Here is a 22,445-nt window from a genome sequence, read left to right as displayed (position 1 = left end):
CCCCACATCAGGGTCACGACCCAAAGGTTAAGAACCAATACTCTAAGCCTTTCTCTTTTTTTCTCCTTTTTTAATTAGATATTTTTTATTTACATTTCAAATATTATCCCCTTTCCTAGTATCCCCTCCGAGAAACCCTCCTATCCACTCTCCCTCCCTCTGCCCACCAACCCACCCACTCTCCCATCCTGGCCCTGGCATGCCCCTACACTGGAGCATAGAGCCTTCATAGGACCTAGGGCCTCTCCTCCCATTGATGACTGACTAGGCTATCCTCTGCTACATATGCAGCTAGAGCCATGAGTCCCACCATGTTTTCTTTGATTGGTGGTTTAGTACCAGGAAGCTCTGCATTACTGGTTAGTTCATATTTTTGTTCCTCCTATGGGTCCACAAACCCCTTTAGCTCCTTGGGTACTTTCTCTAGCTCCTTCGTTGGGGACCCTGTGCTCCATCCAATGGATGGCGGTGAGCATCCATTTCTGTATTTGTCAAGCACTGGCAGAGCCTCTCAGGAGACAGCTATATCAGGCTCCTGTCAGCAAGCTCTTGTTGGCATCAACAATAGTGTCTGGGTTTGGTGGATGTTTATGGGATGGATCCCCAGGTGGGGCAAATGGATGGATCTGGAGGATACCATCCTGAGTGAGGTAACCCAATCACAAAAGAACACACATGATATGCACTCACTGATAAGTGGATAATAGCCCAGAAGCTCAGAATACCCAAGATACAATTTGCAAAAAACACATGAAACTCAAAAAGGAAGACCAAGTGTGGATACTTTGATCCTTCTTAGAAGGGGGTACAACATACCCATGGAAGGAGTTACAGAGACAATGTTCGGAGCAGAGACTGAAGGAAGGACCATGCAGAGCCTCTAAGCCTTCCTGACACTGCTGCATTTTTATTCCTATCTGGTCTGCTGGTTCGAGGCCACTCTACCTCTTTGCTTGCTGTTATAAATGGAGTTTTCAATTTCATTCCTTTTTCCATTTCTTCTTGGCACACGTACGTCCTCACACCTTTCCGTGACAAAACAGGGACAGAAAGTTAACCACTGTGGTGCCCTGTCCTTTTGTGCATGGACACAGCAATCGCACGCACCTTTGAGAATGGTCATGGCAGAGTTAAAACATAAATTCATGGCAGGTGTCTGGCGTGCAGCCAATGCTCAATAAATGTAACTACTGACATCATAGTTCAGCATACTAATTTTTGTAGCAGGTAGTATACCGACTCAATCCTTCCTTCCTGCCTTCCCCCTCTCCCACTTCCTTCCTCCTCTCCCCTCTTGCATAATTCCCATAGACTTTTCAGAAAGCCTTGCTTTATCTAACAGGAGTAGTCTTGCCCCCTTCTTTCCAGTCCTCACAGGTTTCTTCTTCCCACTTAGCGTATCAGTTCTCTGCTTTGGGATTTTGTTGCTGTGTGTCTGAATTCCACAAGCCTAGTGGCTCAGAACACCACAAAGTTAGTATTTCTGCATTTCCATGGGTCAGGAGTCTGGGAACTTTGGGTCTGGTTTCCTGCATGGGTTTGAATGCACTCCAGATTCCTTTGCAGATGTCAGCCTGAAAAGTTCAAACCTAAGCTAGCACAAGAGTAGGAAACAGAACAATAAATCTGAACAGAAGGGTGTGATGCTTTGGTGAAAGTGTTGGGAATTTGGATTCATCAGTACTTTTTTTTTTTTTTTTTTTTTTTTTTTTTTTTTTTTTTTGGTTTTTTGAGACAGGGTTTCTCTGTGTAGCCCTGGCTGTCCTGGAACTCACTCTGTAGACCAGGCTGGCCTCGAACTCAGAAATCTGCCTGCCTCTGCCTCCCAAGTGCTGGGATTAAAGGCGTGCGCCACCACGGCCCGGCTCATCAGTACTTTTAAAAGAAAATAATGTGGGGGGTTCATATCAAGAGTGCAGTGGTGCTTCAGGTAGGGAGAGGTATAGTAATGTTCATGAAAAATAGGATTATTCAGTGGATGCAAAAACAGTTGATAAAACTTAATATTCAAGATGCAGGTATTCTACTCCTAAAATTCTTCTGAACATACTAATGTAGCTTGCAGAACTATGTGATGACCTGGAACATCCTCTCCCAATACGGACACATTTATTTGACCTTTGTCCCTGCATGTTGGCAGGGCTGTGGTTGAGATGGAATCCTTAAGTGAGTGACACTCTGACAAAGAGAAAGAATTTTATCATGTACAGTTCATGGACTCCTGATCCAGAGGACACATTGTAGGAAGTGTCTTAGCGATCCACCCCCACCACCCCCACCACCCTCCACCCCCGCTGAGGGAACATCTTAGAGTGTGCTTACAAACCTATTTGCAGCCAGTCAGCCATTCCATGGTGCTACTCTTTGTTTCTTTCATTTGCTTTTATAATTTGGGGTGTGTGTGTGTGTGTGTGTGTGTGTGTGTGTGTGTGTGTATGAGAGAGAGAGACAGAGACAGAGAGAGAGAGACACACACACACACACAGAGAGAGAGAGAGAGAGAGAGAGAGAGAGAGAGAGAGAGAGAGAGAGAGAGAGAGAGAGAATGAATTACTGAGTATCTAGTAGACTGGCTTCCAATTCCCAGTCTTCTTCCTCAGCCTCCCCAGTGCTGAGATTACAGGCATGTGCCCCCCACCCCACCCCATGGCTTTTTGATAATGAGGATCCAGATGAGCAAAGTTGCTGCTGACATCTCTGTGATAAAATATACAGCTTTATATTTGTTAATTAATGGGTGTGCTTTCTAAAGTAATGATTAAAAAATACAGAGTATAGCTGAATATAGCCAGGTGGTGGTGGTGGCACATGCCTTTAATTCCAGCACTTGGGAGGCAGAGACAGAGACAGAGGCAGGTGGGTCTGTGAGTTTGAGGTCAGCCTTGTCTACAGAGTAAACTCTAGGATAGCCAGGGCTACCCAGAGAAACCATATCTCAAAAAAAAAAAAAAAAAAGCAAACAAAAAGTACAGAATATTACACTTATACCAATAACATTCTAGAATCTGGAGCACCCATTATCATATATGTGGTCTCTCATTGGCAGTATTGTGTTTTAGGTCTCAGATCACTTTGATGGAGCAAGGAGTGGTTATCCTAGTGGGCCTAGCCTGCTGAAAACCTTAGACCACAACTCATGTCAAAGCTGTGACGCATGAGAGGAACCCTGTAGGTTTAACTGCTTACCCTAAGGAAACATACAGCCAGGCTGGACTGTGTCTAACAGCTGAGAGCAGACAGAAAGACAAGACCCACATCATGTTACCTCCAAAATAAATCCTACCAACAGCTCTGGGAAACGGGCGGCTGCCTATGTAGGATGATGGCGCTGGCCTTCCCAGGATTCTTGCTACATTAATACTTTACTTAATTAATACTTTTATCAATGCATGTCTTCTTCCTGAGCTATCATTTTGTTTCCCATAGAACCCCAATCTTCTTGAATGACAGTGTCTTTTGCTGTTGAAAAGCTTTTCAGTTTCATGGGGTCCCATTTATAATTGGTCTTAGTGCCTGTGCTATTGCGTCCTTTACAGAAAGTCCTTTCCTGTGCTGATGGTTCAAGCCTGTTCCCACTTTCTCTTCTGTCACACTCAGGGTACCATGTCTACATTGGAGTTGACAAGTGATAAATATGGATCTATTTTTGTTCTTATATAAGCAGCCATTCAAGTTTGACCATCAGCATTTGTTGATGATGCTATCTTTTCTCTAGTGTGTGTTTTTGGCTCCTTTGTCAAATTTCAGGTTCTCAGGTGTATGGATTTAGGTGTTTTTTTCCAGTTCAACCTCAATGATCAGCAGTCTGTTTCCATGCCACTATCATTCTGGTTTTATTACTTTATCTCTGAGTATAACTTAAAACCAGGAATGGCAGTGTTCTAGCTGTTCTTTTATTCTTCAGAATTGTTTTAGCTAAGCTGTGTTTTTATTTTTGGTGTGTGTGTGTGTGTGTGTGTGTGTGTGTGTGTGTGTGTTTGGTTCTATATGAAATTGAAGATTTTTTTTTCATTTTCTATAAAGAACTATGTTGGGTTTTTGATGGACACTGCATTGACTTTGTAGATTGCTTTGTAAGCGACCATTTTTACTATTTTAATCCTACCAACCCATGAGCATGGAAGGCCTTTCCATCTTCTGGTGTCTTCTTCAATTTCTCCAATGTTTTGAAGTTTTTATTTGACAAGCCTTTCACATGCTTAGTTAGAATTATCCCAAGATTTTTCTTTTGAGGGTATTGTGAATGGAATAGTTTCCCTGATGTCTTCCTCTCAGTATGTTTGTTGCAAATTCAATTGATATTTATGTATCCAATTTTTATCCCACTACTTTGCTGAATGTATTTTCTGACTCATAAGGTTCCTCTTGGATCTTTAGGGTCTTCTGTGTATAAAACTATAGCAGCTGCAAATAAGGGTCCCCCTGATTGCCTTTAGTTGCTTTATTGCCCTAACGAAGCCTTAAGGCACTGTATTGAACAGAATGGAGAGAATACCAAGAATGAGTTATCTTTTTTTTTTGAATTGTTGGCCAAAGGGGTACCAGAGACCCCTTAAAACATCACAAACTATTATCAGTGCTTGCTACAGGTTCATGGTCTTATTGATGGTGTCAGGTATGGATGTGTTCTGTCTTGTGGTGTAGGCCTTAAATCTCATTTAAAAACAAAACAAAACAGCAGTTGCTTCTTCTCGTAGCATTTGTGCAGCTCTTGCACCAGTGGGCATGCCCCACTAGGTCAGCTGTTATTGCAGCTTCAAGATTCACAGCTGGCTGAGATGGATGATGCTAGATCCTCCTCCGGTAGCACCTTCAAGCACTGTGTAAGCTAGCCAATGGGGATGAGGCTTCTAGTAGAGTACCAGCTACGTTTCTCCATGTTTTATAACTCAAGTGTGTGGTCTCTTTACCAATAGGGCCTTGCCATCCAGTTCTATAGGGTAGGCGATAGCACCTCTGGTGACTCAGTCTTGGTATTCTCTCCATTCTGTTCAACACAGTGCTTTACATCTTAACGAGAGCAATAAGACAACTGAGGGCAATCAAGGGGATCCTTATTTGCAGATGGACCCTAGGGGGAAACCTATTACTGCTACCATGTCAATAAAATGCCTTCTGATGACATATTGCCATACTCATAGATCAGTCCATTGCTCAGTCCTCATCAGAGAGGCTTCTGACAGTAGACGCCAGTTAACATAGGAACCCACAATGTAAAGAGAATAAAAGACATTAGAATGCTCAGCCCTAACTATGAGTCTAGGTTACTCCTCTCCCCCTCAAGGCTCAGTGATCTATGCTGAAGATGGGACAGAAAGATTGTAGGAGCCAGAGGTGATCGTTGCCGTCAAGGAACTAGTGTTTTCCAATCATAAGAGGGTGGATAGCTATATGACCTCGCAGAGATTGTGACAGCATGCACAGTGTGACAGCGAGTTCAAGCCAGACAGCATCCCTGCGTGGAACCCCACCCTGAGCTAAAGATTTATTGGTATTTGATAGCTCCTGGATGAGAAAATGTCACTTTTCTTCAATGGAGAGACACCTGGTACATCAACCACATTCCAGAGCAGGCACCATGCCCAGGTGTGTGTGTGTGTGTGTGTGTATGAGAGAGAGAGAGGAGAGAGAGAGAGAGAGAATCATCGGGGAGATAGATAGATAGATAGATAGATAGATAGATAGATAGATATAATTGTACAGAACCCTCAATGAATACATTTTTAAAGAATTTAACATAGAGCTTTAAGTAAGAATAACAGAGACAGCTGTCATGGCCAGGATGGTGAGGGAGGAGAGGCAGAGGAGGAGTCTTTAGAGAGATGCCCCAAACAAAGGAGAATATATGACCTTGCTATCCTTTCGAGGGTAACAGGAAATTCTATGCCATATAATGTAGTCTGAGATAGCCTGTGTGACAATGAGCATGGAGGAGCCAGGTACCAGGTTGGACCATCAATTAGAGGTTGTAAAATCACAGCACAGATAGCTTTTGAACTCGGTTTCAAAGAGTTGTGGAGGGGACACAGCCTGATTTCTCTTTCTGTGAGATCTGGTCCCTTAAAGTGACAGAACCCATAATAGTGCATTAAGGGCTTTCTTTGGGAAATTATGAGTGTGGTAGACTGGTGCAGCCTGCATGAGGAGATGGTGTGGAAGAGACTGGGACCACAGGCTGGAAGTAGCCTGCAATGAGAGGGAATGGTGAGGACTGAGTTCAAGAGAAGCCATGGACAGGGCTGGCATGATGGTGAGTTTGTTTCCTGGTGCTAGAGAAGAATGCAAGACTACAGCTAGATATGCCATGCTGTGTGGCTGAAAGCCAGACAAGGAGAGGAACACAGACAAGGAGGGTCTCTCCTGCTGTGTGAACCTGACCAGGAAAGGCTGGAGCCGGAGCTGCAGGCTGAAGTGCTGTGGCGGTTACAGCTAACTAGGCATCATTCAGCCAGGCAGATAGATCACTTGCTCCATTTCTGCAACAGCGTCCTTCTCTAGGCACGGAGCAAACGCGGCTTCTTGGCAGTAAGCTGACTTCGCAATAGCTGTCGGGCACACCTGCCATGTGTTTGGGGGAAGTAATTGAATTGGCTCTCATCTTCCTTCTAGAAGGACACGTTTTGCTGCTTAAAACGTCGCCTCATCATTTGCCTTTGAATCAGATCTGATGATCTGAACAAAATTCTTGATTGTCGGCATCAAAAGAACATTCTAGCACCGAGAAGACGAGATCTACAGAGCTAGTGTATTCCAGGCCTCTTTGCCCAGCAGTGGTACCGTCAATGGAAAAGACTTTTGGCTCTAACAGGGCCATTGCTACCCGACAGTCTGTTGCCTGCTTCATCGAATCTGTAGCAGGAACTTCTGTCTCAATTCTGATTTTAATCTGTGGTGTCCCCTAGGTTGGGTAGGGAATGGGAAAGAGTGACTTGGTATTCTTATAACACGACATGCTTGAAAGGTGACGCCTCCCCTCTCCGGCAGCATCGTCCTGCCTCCTCTATTTTCTTTGCCTTTTCTTCCACAGCTGTTTAATTATATGTTACTCTTCTCTGACCTTCTGCCGTTTTTCTGTATTCTTGGCAAATTGTGGACTTTGAGTAACAAAATCGGTCAATTAAACGGGTTAGCAGTTTCGTGGCACCGTAATTTCACAGCTAGCTTGATTCACAACCCTTTCCCTCACAAGCATGATATAAAAGAAACCTACAGAACTACTGAGTCACCAGAACATGCCACAGATCCTCCCTGGAAGCTGGATTTGGGTAAAATTTAGCTCAAAGAACCAATAGTCAAGAAGCAGAGGCTCTGAATGTCTTTTGAACTGTGCCCTGAAGGATGGGCCTTGCTCCCTCGGGTCACAAATGGACAAGGGCAAGAAAGGCAGGAAGCATCCCCTCCCCTGAGCTTGAGAATCCTTCACTGATCTGTTCTGGCATGGCCCTTGCTGCCCTTAGAACTGACCCAGTGTTTCTACATTTAGAGGCAGGATGCCTGCTGCTTCTGTGGAGCATGGGGAGAGAGCAGGTTGATACTGTAGAATCCAGTGCCCCACTCCAGGTAGAGTAACACATGCAGTGATTTAGATCTTAAATGTCCCCTAGAAGCCAATGTGTTGAAGTCTCAGTTTCTTGGCTGGTGTGATTGGGAAATGGTAGCTGTGAGACATCACATGGGAAGCCCTCGGGTAGTTGGACACAAGCTCTTGAGGGACTCTTTGGGCCTCCTTCCCTTTCCTGCCTGGACGGAAGGGGTCTTCTTGGTGGATAGTCCTGTGATGGACCTTATAGAATAGTGTCTTGTAGGATGTGGTGACCTCTCTGTGACCTTGAGAAGCAGAGTTTCTGTTAAGTTACCGAGGCTGATTCTAGACGTCGGAAGGGGAGTAGCTTTGTCTCTTGTGTTGTATGAACTTTACATGCCCTATTCTGGATGGAACAGGTTGAAGTTGGTCTGAAAGATGGTTCCAAGTGTCTCACCTCCCTCTACTCTCCTTCCCAGGTGCTGCTGTCTGGACTCATTGGTGTTGTCTCCTGGAAGAGGCCTCTCTCGCTTGTGGTAAGTGACACCTGGAGCCCCAGGTGGCCTAAGACAGTGCTTTACCTGCAGAGCATTGAGAGAGGCATAGGCAGTAGCAGACAGCGTTCAGCTGTTGGCAGGAGGTGGGGCATAGTGTCTACTGTGCGCTGATGGGCTGACTCTCAAGAACTGTTGTACATTGGCATGTGGTACTTCCCAGCATGCCACTTGAAAGACTCCTAAGGTCGTCCTCTCCCACCCTTTCTGTCTGCTTTGCTTTAGTGACATTCCTTGAGGACATTTAGAAAACAAAGACATTTTGAAAGTCTGGATGCTGCTTTTTCCAGACACTAAGATCTGTTTGTGTGTGTGCAGATACTTATATAGAAGCATAGAACAGCACACATTCTACCAGAGTTCAAGAAATGTTAGGTTTAGGGTGTGTGTGTGTGAATGGGGGGAGGGTTGGAGACAAAAGCCAAGTGTATGGCTCTAGAGACCTTTGAAAGAATTAGACTCAGATGCCCAGAGGCCCAGAGAGTTAGAAGACAAGGGCCTCCCCAGAATTAGAGAGAGAATATCTTGAAGACATTGTTGGAGAGCCGAGGGTGGAGGATAACTGTCAGCACTGATTTGAGGGGTGTGTGTGTGTGTGTGTGTGCGCGCGCGCGCGCACGCTTTATAAACTGCATGGGTAAAGATTCTTTCTTGAGTAGAATCATTACTGGGCAGGGTATGGAGGCGTGGACCACACCAGGGGTGGGGAAGAATGTTGGGTTTTCCCTGTGAGAAGTACCCCACACATCTCTGTGTGTATTGATCTGTAGCTTGGTCTTCTCTGTGTGTCCATTAATATATTGATGTATCTGTGTCAGGACCAGAAAAACTTTGATGGGCACTGAACAAGGCAGGGTGGTTGTGTTCCCCTTTTGTATTAATCAATTATTTAAACTCTTGTTTTCAGTGCTAGGACTCGGAGATAGTGATGCGTTCTAAATATTAATGCAAGTAGGGGGAAAACAAATGTGTTTGAGGAAGATACTTCCTTCAGGAATGTGACTGATATCCTGAAATGGTGTCAGGGGAGAGAGTGGCTTGGATTCCATTGAGCCTCCTCCTGTATAGTTCAGTTCACAGGACAGCTTGCCTTAGATATTTTTTTTAATCTAGAAAAATTCAAATGTGCAGAAAAGTGGACTGGGGAAGGGAGTTGGCATAGTGAATCCTGGTGTAGCCTCCACCCAGATTCAACAACAACAACAACAACATCAACAACAACCACAACCATCTGGTCTTTCTTGTTTCTTCTGTGCCCTCTCTATCCCAGCCCCCAGCTCTTCCCTCTCTTGGATGGATGACCTTATGGCAACTCCAGCATGGGGATCAAGGAGCTGGCTCTGTGCAGAATGGATTGGCAGTACACACACTGGCTGCAGACCAGCCATAACTTCTGAGCCGTCCTTAGCAACCCAGGGACAGACTGTTCCATTCCTCCTCAATACCCCAACAGGACATACAGATTAAGATCTATGATGCCTACTAACAAAAGGAAACCGTGTTCCTTGGGGTGGATGTAGAAAGAAACAGCCTGCCACCCCCTCACTCCCTTCCTGTCCTAGCCCCAGGATGGAGATGCTCACATGGTAGCCAGGACTCAGGTACCTGGGGAATGCCTCATGGATGTGGCTCAGGTGTGTCCTGGGAGAACCAGGGGGAGAGTGTCTGGAGCCTCATGGAAGGAGGGGATGGCAGCAGCTGGACCTGCCCAGGCAGTGTTCCAAGGGCTTGCTCCCAAGTCCTGCTGGGTGATGAGTGTAGGACCAGCTGCTCTCTGGAAGATGCTCACATTCACCTTGCCTTGATTGAGCTCCTCCCAGGCCCCAGCTGGAGGATGAAGGGCTTCGATAGGGAAATGCTAGCCACTCTGCCAAACCTCGGATTTGTAGTGGCTCAGTGCAGCAGAGATAGGCTCTCATTGGCTCTCCAGTGCAGGCACTGTGCTCAGCAGATACTTTTTCCTCAGAAGGTTTTGGAGATTGTGGGTCTTAACATTTGGGGGTCCCCCTATTCCCTATGCCTGGGGAGTTCTCTGGGATAGATGGATGGGTCTCCTTGGCCTAACAGTGATGGACATCATGTGTGCATCTCCTAGTAAGAACTTGTCACCAAATCATTCTTGCTCCAGAGGAAGCTTGCAGATGTTGTCTGTCTGAACAGACATTTCTCAGAGGCAGCTGCACATTGTGGAGGGAGGGAAGTTTTGATGGGTAGTTAGTTGTCTCTCCCATAAGAATGGCCTATTGCCTGTGCAGAATCTGTGGGTACAAAGACCAAACTCTACATACCTACATATCTGTGTGTCAGCCAGGGATTCCCCAGAAAACACAGCAAATAGGATGTAGCTAGCTAATCTCTGCCTGCTCATCTATTAGAGTATTTACTTTATCAAATCTCCTGGGATGGTTAACAAGGTCAAATTCTATAGCCTCAGCGTACAGGCTAAAGCCTCAGGAGAGAATGAATGTCCCTTGAGTCTGGAGGCCCAGTCCCTTTTCTTTAGAGGATGTCTTCCTTTCTTTTCATAGGGCCTTCATCTGATTGGCTGAAGCCCTACCACATTAGGCAAGGCATCTTCTTAGTTCAAAGATTATTGACTTAAATGTTCATTTCATCTTAAAAAAACATCATAGCAGCATCCAAAGTAGTGTCTCACCAAGTATCTGGCTGGGAACTATGTGCTTGCTACACTGACACATGAAAGTAGCTGTCACCTAGGATTCTGAGGTGAATGGCCTCAAATGATCTATCTGTAGAAATTCCAGTGAGATACTATGGGTAATGGTGGTGGCCATTGGTCAAGTGTGATATACACACTTCTCCTGGTATATAGGCAAGAGTCCGTTTCGTATTTTAGAAGAGTAGAGGCAACCACCAGGCTTTAACAAACCTACCTTATACTTGAACCCAAGTCTTTCACTCCAAAGTCCTCCCTTTTTTCCACCTAACCTACCATGTGCCTCATAGATATTCCCTCTGCCTACTGGCTCTCCTCTAACTGCGCATCCTTTGACTTGCACATCGTCTCTCACACTGCCATACCCAGCCCGGATTCTGTGGAACCATCTATCCTCACATCCCTTTCCTCTCAATCTTTGTCTTTCCTACTCATCTCTAGGGTCTCATTTTTATGATTTCAATATTTAATCAGTTGGCCTTCTCATTCCCAGGGAGTTCACTGGCCTCTCTTATCCTCTGTGGTGACAGTGAGTTGACTTCTGTGAAGGGAAGTGGCCCTCATGGTGGTTAGAAAGAAGTAATGTAAGATGCCTGTAGGAGACCCTGCTGATGGTAGTGGTGGGTACCCCCAGAGACTCTAAACAAATGAGCTGTTTACTATCTGGGATGTGTCTGTCCCTTTGCACGGTTCTGAGCCTCTACATGGACTGTGGTTTGAATAGTAGTCAAGACATCTGTACTGGCTGGTTTTGTGTGTCAACTTGACACAGGCTGGAGTTATCACAGAGAAAGGAACTCTGCCTCCACGAGATCCAGCTGTAAGGCATTTTCTCAATTAGTGATCAATCGGGGAGGTCCCCTTGTGGGTGGGACCATCTCTGGGCTGGCAGTCTTGGGTTCTATAAAAGAGCAGGCTGAGCAGCCAGAGGAAGCAAGCCAGTAAAGAACATCCCTCCATGGCCTCTGCATCAGCTCCTGCTTCCTGACCTGCCTGAGTTCCAGTCCTGACATCCTTTGGTGATTAACAGCAAGGTGAAAAGTGTAAGCCGAATAAACCCCTTCCTCCCCAACTGCTTCTTGGTCATGATGTTTGTACCGGAATAGAAACCCTGACTAAGACAACATCTAACACAAAGTTGGTGACACACTGGAGGAAGAAGGCTCTGATAGGGAGGAGAGGAAGGGACAGCAGGCATCTGACCAGCCCTTGGGGAAGAAGACTTTGTGAGCATGATTCCAGAGAGATCAGTAGAAGAAAAATGCTGTGTGTGTGCATGTGCGTGGATGTGTGTGTGTGTGTGCCTGAGTGTGTGCATCCTTGTGTGTCATTTGTCATATGAAGTATCTCCTGTGATTGAGAGACTTGTTCTCTTTGCAGTAAACAAATCTCAAGTTAGTACCCAGACCACACAGGTCTAATTAGAGGACTTGTCAAAAGACTTGGGGAAGCACCCTATGACATTCATGATCCTAATGGCAACACTCTCATGTGTAATCACAGATACATAATTAAAAAAAAAAGCATATGTAAACTAGCAGTGCGTTGAATCCTGCCTCCCTATCTTATTTGCAATAATTACAATACTTATTAAGAGGCTTTTACATGAAAAAGATTACATTTTAAAAATAAAACAAACCCTTATCTTCCTCCCAAGAGGAAACTACCCACAAGTTTGCACTATTCTTATACACAACAAATTACAGATTATCTCATGTATTGCAAATCATTGGGAGTCTATTTTAAAGAGTCCTGATCGGTAGTGATATGGTACCATAGAGATTTAGGGGTTGCCTTTTCTGATAGGAATCTGACGTTTTGGCCAGATCCTCTGTGATTGCTCCTTCTTATTTCCAGGAGACTGTGTCATTGTTGGTGGGACTTCTTAATACATGGATGCCTTTTAGTTTTAAATGAATAATAGTGTGGAATGCTGTTGTCTTTTAATTTTTTTTGTGTGTGTGGTTTTTCGAGACAGGGTTTCTCTGTGTAGCTCTGGCTGTCCTGGAACTCACTTTGTAGACCAGGCTGGCCTCGAACTCAGAAATCCGCCTGCCTCTGCCTCCCGAGTGCTGGGATTAAAGGCGTGCGCCACCACGCCCGGCTGTCTTTTAATTTTTAACGGCACATCTTTTGTCTTATCTGTCTCTATCTACCTGTCTGTCTGTCTGTCTGTCTGTGCCTGTGCATGTATAGGTGCATATGCATGTGTCAGGCCACATGTGAGGAGGTCAGGAGAACCTTCAGGAGTCAAGTTCTCTCCTCCCACCATGTGTTCCCTGTAGAGTAAACTCAGGGCCTCAGGTTTGGCAGTATGTGCCTTCCCTTGCTGAGTCACCTCTCCAGCCCTGTTAGTTGTTGTTGTTGTTATTGTTATTATAATTATTATTATTACTTTTTTATCTTGTAAAATGTGTTGTCCCCTCCCCCATTTATATGGGAAAAATTTATATACCCCAGATTCTGTATATTTCTTCATGTAGCTGAGGATGGGTAGTCACTGTCCCAGCAGTTTTTGAACGTTAGGGTTTCCTCTCCTGGGTGGAGAGTCTCCCCCTGCGACTGCTGGATGCGAGTCTGTTTATTGATTGACACCCGTGCTGCTGAATGAACCTGTCGGTCTCTCCTGAAGCCACCGTCATCCACGTTAATACGGTAACATTTCTAACAAGTCATGGTTTTGTTTTGTGAGTAATGTTCTTGGCTACTTCTGTGCATTTTTCTCTTTAATAAAATTTAGAATAAATGTATAAATTTCCCTAATGACTGCGCCTTAATTTTCATTGTGAATGGATTGATTTTACCAATGAATTTCTGGATAAATGATAACTTAATATTGAGAAGCACTATCTGTTAAAATTCCCTGAAAAAAGCTATTAATATATTGACCTCAGATCTGGTGCCACATGCTGCAGAGACTTAGACTCATTCTGATTATTTGTTTATTAGATAATTCAAAACACATTTTGCTGCAATTTTAAAACATTATTTTTTCTTTGTCTTTCTTTGTTTCTTCAATTCCAAGCGGACATTTCTCCTGCTGAACTGACCTTCTAGGATCTTTAACATTCTCTCGTCTTTTTCATTCTCTCTAGGTATATTTCCTCCTTCATTTCCCCAACAGCTTATTTGGGCTTCAACTACATCCATTCTACTGGTTAACCCCAGTGCTGAACTATTCATTTTGACAGACAGCTGTGCAACTTGTTAAGAACTTTCTGTTCTTCTGGGCTGACTTTCCTTTTCATGGCATCTTTTGCGTTTTATGAAACTCGCACCCACAGCCCACAGGTCAGTTTGTAGCCTATCCTTCCCAGGCCTTCCCTAGGAGAATACCTATTGCCTCAGTGCCAGCAATCTTGCTGCCCTTTTCTCCTCTCTGAAGAAAGGATCATGTATAAGTGATACGTGCACACAGTAGGTTGGCGGCTTCCTTAGGATTGTTCAGTGGATGGGAAGGTTGAATTGAATTCATCGTCTTCCCCGTTAAACTACATTGTAATCAGCCAGACCCAGGTTGAGGACTCCATATTGGGGCTCCCTGAATGTCAAGACCAACAATGACTACATCATCTGCTTTAGGTGTTCTTGGGGATGATGTAACCTCATGGTGCCACAGCTGAGCGTATTTTTCTGTCAGGCAAAGCTGCCTCCTCCTTCGGTCCTGATCATCATGGTCCCCTTTGAAGGTTCAGAGTGACTTGGAACTGTGCTCATCATGGGTGGATGGTAGTTATGATGATGAAAATATTATCTGTTAACATTCATCGATCATTTCTTGGGCCCGTCTCTCGATGGTGTCAATATAGCTAGATCTAGTCATATATATATATATATATATATATATATATAATATATATGTGTGTGTATACACACACATAATATTTATATATGTGTATGTGTGTATGTACATATACACACACACATATATATATATATACATATATACACACACATATATACATACACACACACACATACATGAATGAATGAAGCTAGAAGGGGCTCAGATATAAACCCAGGGCCTGTGATCCTACCTCTCAGTGTCTCTGCTTTCTGCTTGCACATTAGAACACCTGAATGTATTAGCCAATGCCACTCTACACTGCTATCTGAATTTCTATTATAGGACTCATCTAGTAATACTTTTTAAATTCACTGGATCCTTCCGTTCTGTAGCAAGAGTGAGAGCCCACCACCTTTCCAAGGGTTCACTTATTCCTCAGGATTTTACAAACTTAGGCAAGCTACATATTTTTATTTCAAAGTAGGGCCGTTCATTAAGTTGTTCAGGATACTGTTTGTGGGTTAGACTTGGGTGCTTTTGAGGTGTGGGCGACCATTTTCTCTATAATCACGGTGACTAAGCCAACTCCTTTGCAAAGCTGCAGTAAATCATGTTCCATCACTGCTGTTTCTCTGTGTTGATGAATAATAAAGTGAGTCTCTTATCGACATTATGTACTTGGGCTGTTTTAAAAATATATGTTGCCAATGTGTACCTTATAACTGAATATATTTTTCCACTTAACCTAAGTTCTGATAAGGAAGGATCCTGGTTCAACCTCTGTGCTTTCTAAGTGCCTTGTCTGTTAAACTGTTTGACTGTCTGTTGTTGCTTTCTGTAGTGTTAAAAAGACATTTTCCTAGCATACCACTTTAATTCTCTTATTTTAAGAATCTATATTTGGGGCTGGAGAGATGGCTCAGTGGTTAAGAGCACTGACTGCTCTCTGAAGGCCCTGAGTTCAAATCCCAGCAACCACATGGTGGCTCACAACCGTCCATAATGAGATCTGATGCCCTCTTCTGGTGTGTCTGAAGACAGCTACAGTGTACTCATACATACATACATACATACATACATACATACATACATACATATAAATAAATACATCTTTAAATAATAATATATTTTTGTGTCATTTCCCTACTTATTATCCTTAGTAACAAGATGAACATCGTAACATATAGTTAGCTGTTTCAGATGAATTCTAACTTAATGTCAATATTATACAAAAGATGGCCTTCTGTGACTTCTGGCTTCCCTCTTTATGCTGTTTCCATACAAATTAAATCTTTGTATGTTGTGTGCCTCTCACGCCAACCTTGCCATTCTTGATTTACTTGGTTGTCTTTTCAGTCAGATAGGAGAAGAAAAGTTGTGTTTCTGTATGATGCTATCCTTTTCTCTTATTTCTTATAGGATATGTCTCATAACAAATGCTCGTAGTTTTTATCTTGGAATGGTTCAAAATTTTTCCTTAATTTTAAAAGGATGCTTCTGCTATCTATAGAATTCTTGATTTATAGGTTCTTCTCTCTCTTGTGTTTTATGGCCTTGAATATGGCCTGGCCGCCCTTTATCATGTGTGATTTGTGAGAGAGAAGCTATTGATCTTTTGGGGCTTCTTTGTGAGGGACACTTGTTCTTTTTTCTTTGATTTCTCTTTGACTTTAGCTTTTGACAGTTGACTTAAGGCTCGCCCCGGCATCAGCCCTTTTGAGTTTGACCTACTTGAGATACATGTCTTTTATCAAATTTGAGAAGTTTGGGGCCATAACTTCTAAAAATGTTTTTCTAACCTTCATCTCTTCTTCTCCCCTTCCCTCCTTATACTCTTGTCTTGTGTGTTTTAGCCTCCTTGGAGGTGGCCGGTGTATTGTTTAAGGCAGTGGTTGCCAACCTTCCTGATGCTGTGACCCTTTAGTATAGTTCTTCATGTCGTGGTGACCCCAGCCATAAAATTATTTCCATTGCTACTTCCTCACTGTAATTTTGCTACTGTTATCAGTAGTATTATAGATGTTTTAGGAGACAGAAGTTTATCAAAGGGGTTTCAACCCACAGACTAAGAACTGCTCCCTTCAGGTCTGTTGTGATTCTTTGTTCTTGGCTTCCCTTTCTGTGCAGAAGGGATGATGTCAATTAGCCTGCCTTTCAGCTCCATCCATTCCTACTGTTTAACTTCTCAGAAGACATTTTTGTTTGTAGTTCTGTTCTCTTCAGTTCTGTAATTTGCAATTGATACTTTCTTCTAACCTCTGCGTATTTTGTTTTTTTTTTTTTTATCTTTCTTCTACTTAGTGAGACATCATTGTCTGTTTTTTTTTTCCTTTAGTTTTTAAAACAAGATTTTAAAAAAAGATTTCCTCTAGGTCTTTTCAGTGTATTTAAAAGAGTTAAGCTGAAGTTGTTAAGCCCACCATCTGGCCTTCCTCTGGGACTGTTTACACTGACTGCTTTCCCCACTGTGACATGCGTGTGATATCTTTGCATGTCTTATAACTCCCTGTTGCAAACCAGACATTTTCAAGAATACAGCATATCACCTATGGCAATTAACTTTACCCTTCTGCATATTTTATTGTTGATACTGTTTACTGTAGCTTTTGCCACTTATTTAGTGACTCTTAACTAATTCTGCAGAGTAGGGTGCCTTGTCATACTGAAGTTTAGTAAAGCTGGTAGTTAGCCAATCATGGTTGGGCAATAATCCCCTTAAACGTGTGCAGCCAATGCCTAACCTTTGCTGAGGGGCTTTGTCTGCTGGGACTTGCTTTGGGCATAATATCAGGCAGTCGACAATCTGCTTTAGTGTTTAGTTTCTGCTTACATGAATTCAAGACTTAGAGGCTATAGTTCAGAGCAGTCTCAAGTCCATCCAGGGTATCTACACAACTCTCCATGTCCAGGTTGCATACTGTATGCCCAGAAGTGCACTTGGGCTTTCCAAAGGCTTATGGTCATATTACTCCCTAGCTTTTACTGATAGTCTTCTTAGATGGTCCCTTTTAATCTTGTTGGGATAATATTATTGTATGCTGTGTACAGATTGTGTTTGTATTGTTCAAATGCTGATTTCTGTGCCAACAGAGAATTGAGTGCAGACTGGACTTATTGTTATTCATATGATACATCACATTTTGTAAACACTCCCTCTCTCACCTTCTGATTGGTTTCCTAAAATGCTGATGGCCTATAGCAAAGGCAGGAAGTAAAAGGTGGGACTTCTAGGAAGAGTTAGGACCTCTGGCAAAGAGTCAGCACAGGAGATTTGCTAGAGGAAGTTGGAGGTATGAAACTGAGATGTAACTAGCTATGTGGCAGACATAGAATAATATAAATGGGTTAGCTAACTGAGTTATGAGCTAGTTGGGGAACAGCCTAGCTTAAGGCCTAAGCAGTAATTCATAAATAAGTAAGCCTCCGTGTCATTATTTGGGATCTGGGACAGACATAGAAAGGACCTAAAGGTTACAGAATCTGTCGTGGATATTATCTACTACGTAGGCAACTACAGTATGAAAATACTTGCCTATAAATATATGTGACAATTCTCCCCCAGGGGTCAGACATTTCATTACTGGGTGGGTTACAAGTAAGGTCAAGTACAGAGCACCATGGAGAATGGCCTTCAGATAATTGCTGTAATGGCCATGTGGGTGGCAGTCATTTGGGAGTGGCTCTGAAAGCAGGCTGTTGTTGCCTTCTTCCTTCAGGTGGCTTCTCGACGTGTACCAGGAACGGGAGCTGATGGTTTGCTAGGTTAATATGGAGTAGGGGGAGGTGTAGGAGGGCAAGCCATAGAACCAAAGAGTTCACTTTTCCAACCCAAGATTCGTTTACTTTGACAAAGGAATCCCAAGGTTGTCTGACAGATCCTGGATCACTTCCAGAGTCCCTAGCAAATCGATCCTGGGAACGTGTCTGGGAATTTACTTCCTTTTAGGCAGCAGTGAGTTTTCAGGTCATCACTCTGTCATTGTCCTGATGTTGCCCTGGAAAAACCCCTTCCAGAGTTGTCAGTTAGAGAGGTGAGAAGTGAAGTCTGTCAGGTTCACCAATGGATGGCACATCTGGAAAGACCATTCTCTTACTGCACAGAGCTCTGCTCTCTTGATATCCCCTGGTAAGTCCCACCTGGTGTCCTAGGTGTCCTTGGGAACGTGTTGAACACAGGCCTTTATGCTCTTGGAGAACTTGAATGTAGCACATATAGCACCTTTTGTTACATTGTATGTTTTGTTTTAAAAATAGTTCTTTGAGACTCTCCTACAGTATGTTTTGATTTTATTCACCTTCCCTCCCCAGTTCTTCCCAGAATCACCCTCTATCCCTTCCCACACAATGTTGTGTCTTTGGCTCCTGACACCCACACCAAGGCATTTTTGTATTGTTCAAATAGTTTTGGATGTGTGGGCTTCCACTGCACTGTGGTCAATTCATCAGGGTCTACACTTTAGAGAAAGCTGACCGTCCTACTCCCAGCAGCTAAGAATTCCCAGTAGCTTCTTGGCTAGGGGTGGGGCTTCACGCTCAACTCCCCTCAACTCCCAACATTAAAGATAATGTTGGGACTTTGGCTTGAGCTTACACAGGTTGTGCATGCTGTCACATCTGCTGTGAGTTGCTATGTGCAGCAAAACACTGCTTCCCTGTAGTCATCTGCCACCTCTGGCTCTTGTGTTCTTTTGTTCACAATTGCTCTTCACAATTGTTCCTGAGCCTTTGGAGGAGGCAAAAAGTTTTATATATGTGTGTGTGTGTGTGTATGTATATGTGTATATATATATATATATATATATATATATATATGTAAACTATGTATACATGTACATAATCCTATTTATGGATGGGAATTCTGTAGTTTCTCACTCTCTGTACCTTGACCAATTATGGGTCTCTGTGTTTATCATCATCTATTGCAAATAGAAGCTTCTATGATAAAGGCTGAGAAATGTCCTAATCTACAGGCATAATCCAGGTCAGTGGGGGTTGTTTTAATGCTATGCCCATTTAGCAGAACAGTAGTAGTAGTAGGTTCTCTCCTAGGACCTGTGGCCTATCCAGCTATAGGCTCTTGGTCCAGTGACAGTAACAGGTATGGGATTAATTTTGTGAAGGAGACCTTAAATCCAATCAGAAAGTGCTCGATTGTTTCTATGACATTGCACCAGGTGCCATGTCTTTCCAGGTCAGTTGTTACTTTAGTACACATAGGGGTCACACCTGCATTAAACTGACGACTTTTCCCCTTTGGTAGTATGCAGAGTGCCTTCAGAACTAGGATGCTAGCCCAGAAGGATGGGGCTTCCATGTCATTATTAGCTTGATTTCTCTAGGTTCTGATAGAACTCTGCTGGGGCTGAAGAGGTCACTGTACCCGCTATGTGCACCATGGATGAATCTCAACAGAAGTAGGCTAAAGAAGCCAGACCTGTTGTGATCTCGGATGCTTGTAATCCTAGATCTTGGGAGATTGCAATATCAAGGTCAGCCTGGGTTGTGTGGTAGGCCACTTTCAAAGAAAGATAGAAAAGAAAGGAGAAAGGAGAGAGGGAAAGGAAACCAAGCATGAAAGACCATGTTGTCGGGATTCTGGTGATAGACAGTCGATGCTACTTGCCTAGAGCTTTAGTGCTTGGAGAAGACTGACAGCAAAGGGGAACTGGGGAACTTAAGGGTTCTCTGGAACATTCTATGCTTTCATCTGGTGGCATTTACATGGCTACCTGTGTGTGTGTTAAGATTTACCAACTGTTTAATTAAAATAATTAAATTTTCTTTTCTGTAAATTAGACCTTAATAAATACAATAAGAACACCCCAGTTTAAATAACTCATTCTGTTTAACTGCATTCATCATTATTAACCAAGCAAGCCCAGGAGACCCAGAAGTCATTGAAGAATTCCTCAATGGCACTTAAGCTACCATGTGCCTAAGAAGCACCAATGACATTCATTCAGAATGTTAGAATGAATGCTGGAATTTACTGCAGGCTTTCAGGCTTGGGGGCTGCTGGCAGGTGCTAGGATTCTGGCTTCTGTGTCTTAAGTAGAAATGGTTAACAGAGGTGACAGTAGACAGGAAGGTGTGGAAGGCCATAACGTCAAGTGTCCATATCATGAACATGTGAGAAGCACCATTTATACACCATTTTCCTATGGTCTTCTGTAGGAGGAAGACACATCATAGCGGCTTTCAGAAACACTGAAATTTCTCTGGTATTCTTATGGTGTTTAAAAATCAGAGTCTCAGATGGTAGGTTAAAAGTTCAGTCTCTTCTGTCCTTCAGTAGGATGGATAAATTAGCAGGTGCATACAGAGAGGAAGCGCTTGGTGTTAAAAGAAATGACCTATCAAGCCAGGAGAAGACAAGGAAAAACCTGAAATGCTTATCACCAAACAAAGGAGCCATCCAGGAAAGGCTGCATGCCTTTGATAAAAGTCAATTTGTGGAGAAGGTCAAAAGATCAGAAGTTACAAGGGAGTGGAGAAGGTCAAAAGATGGGAAGTTACAAGGGAGTGGAGAAGGTCAATAATTGGGAGTTACAGAAAAGGGAAGCAGTGTTCTTAGGACAGTGAAAGGCTTTTGTTGCTGCTGTGAAGGTGAATACACATCATTGCACATGTGTCTGAAGCACAGAATGCTTAACACCAAGAGTGGGTCCCAACATAAGCCCTAGACTTGGAGTCTTAATGATTAATCAGCGGGGTTCCTGATGATAGCTAATGTGCCTTCCTGGTGGGGGTGTTGGTAGCAGGGGAGGCTATGAATATGCTGAGGGAGATAACAGAGGGGAAGTTTCAGGTCCCCCTGCTCAATTTTACTATGGACCTTAATTATAAAAAATAAAATCTATGAAAATGCTTTAAATTATAAACATTGCAAAGATAGACACTGAAACTAGGATGCATCCAGTTTATTTGAAATGACTAATAATTATGGAAAATGAAGGAGCAGTTGGTAGCTCCTACATCAGTTGTTTCTGCATTCTAGATGGGTGGGGTCAGACTCTGGAGATGATGGACCGTATGAGAGTTGAATGGGCAGAAACCACAGTCACACAATGCCATCACTTCAGGGTGACCACTGTAACAAGGTGGGCATGCCACAGGGTATGGGCTGAGACCTGTTCACATACTGCTTCCATTTAGTTCTCCCGATACCCAGTGAGGCATCCCTGTTGTTCCACCCAAGGAGGCCCAGGACAGGTATACAGCAGGTACATGTAGGTGTGGTTCCAGCCAGGACAAACTGATTTATAATCAGAGGTCCCTATGCAGCCAAAAGTCCCCTTTCATCAGCTCACTAAGGTGTATTCAGACCCTAGCTCAGACTGAGATCATAGAATATCAGAATTGAAAAATAAATGTGAGGCCAAGGATTCTTTCAGCTTTTGTTTTGATTAGGAGCTATCACGTAGAGGGAGGGTTTTCATTTTTCCTACCTTTATTTTCTTTTTCCTTTTTAAAAAAGATTCCTTTAATTAAAACATCTTTCCCTCTCTTCTCCCTCCCAGCAACCTTCATTCAAACCCCTCCCATTTCTCCCACTCAAGCTGATATAGCCTCTTTTTCTTTGATTATTATTGTCATACATGAGGATATATACATGGCCTCTTTTTATTTTTTTTTACATTTTTTATTAGATATTTTCTTTACATTCAAATGTTATCCCCTTTCCTGGTTTCCCCTCCAAAACCCCCCTATCCCCTTCCACTTCCCCTGCTCACCAAACCACCCACTCCTGCTCCCTGGTCCTGGCATTTCCCTACACTGGGGCATAGTGCCTTCACAGGACTAAGGGTCTCTCCTCTCATTGATGACCAACTAGGCCATCCTCTGTTACATATGCAGCTGGAGCCATGAGTCCCACCATGTGTACTCTTTGGTTGGTGGTTTAGT

The 22,445-nt window shown here is 43.4% G+C and overlaps 1 protein-coding gene across 1 annotated transcript in view; it reads left to right on the top strand.

The window, feature by feature from the left end:
- Positions 1-22,445, top strand: part of Fam189a1 (family with sequence similarity 189 member A1) — a 401,022-nt gene that overhangs the window by 165,016 nt on the left and 213,561 nt on the right. The window contains exon 2 of the mRNA XM_021167781.1: positions 8,002-8,058. Within this exon, the coding sequence (XP_021023440.1) occupies positions 8,002-8,058 (57 nt within the window). The remainder of the gene's footprint in view (positions 1-8,001; positions 8,059-22,445) is intronic.

Source organism: Mus caroli, chromosome 7, assembly GCF_900094665.2.
Source record: "Mus caroli chromosome 7, CAROLI_EIJ_v1.1, whole genome shotgun sequence".
NCBI classification, from domain to species: domain Eukaryota; kingdom Metazoa; phylum Chordata; class Mammalia; order Rodentia; family Muridae; genus Mus; species Mus caroli.
Note: the sequence above shows the minus strand (reverse complement) of the source record. Positions and strands in the feature narration are given on the sequence as shown.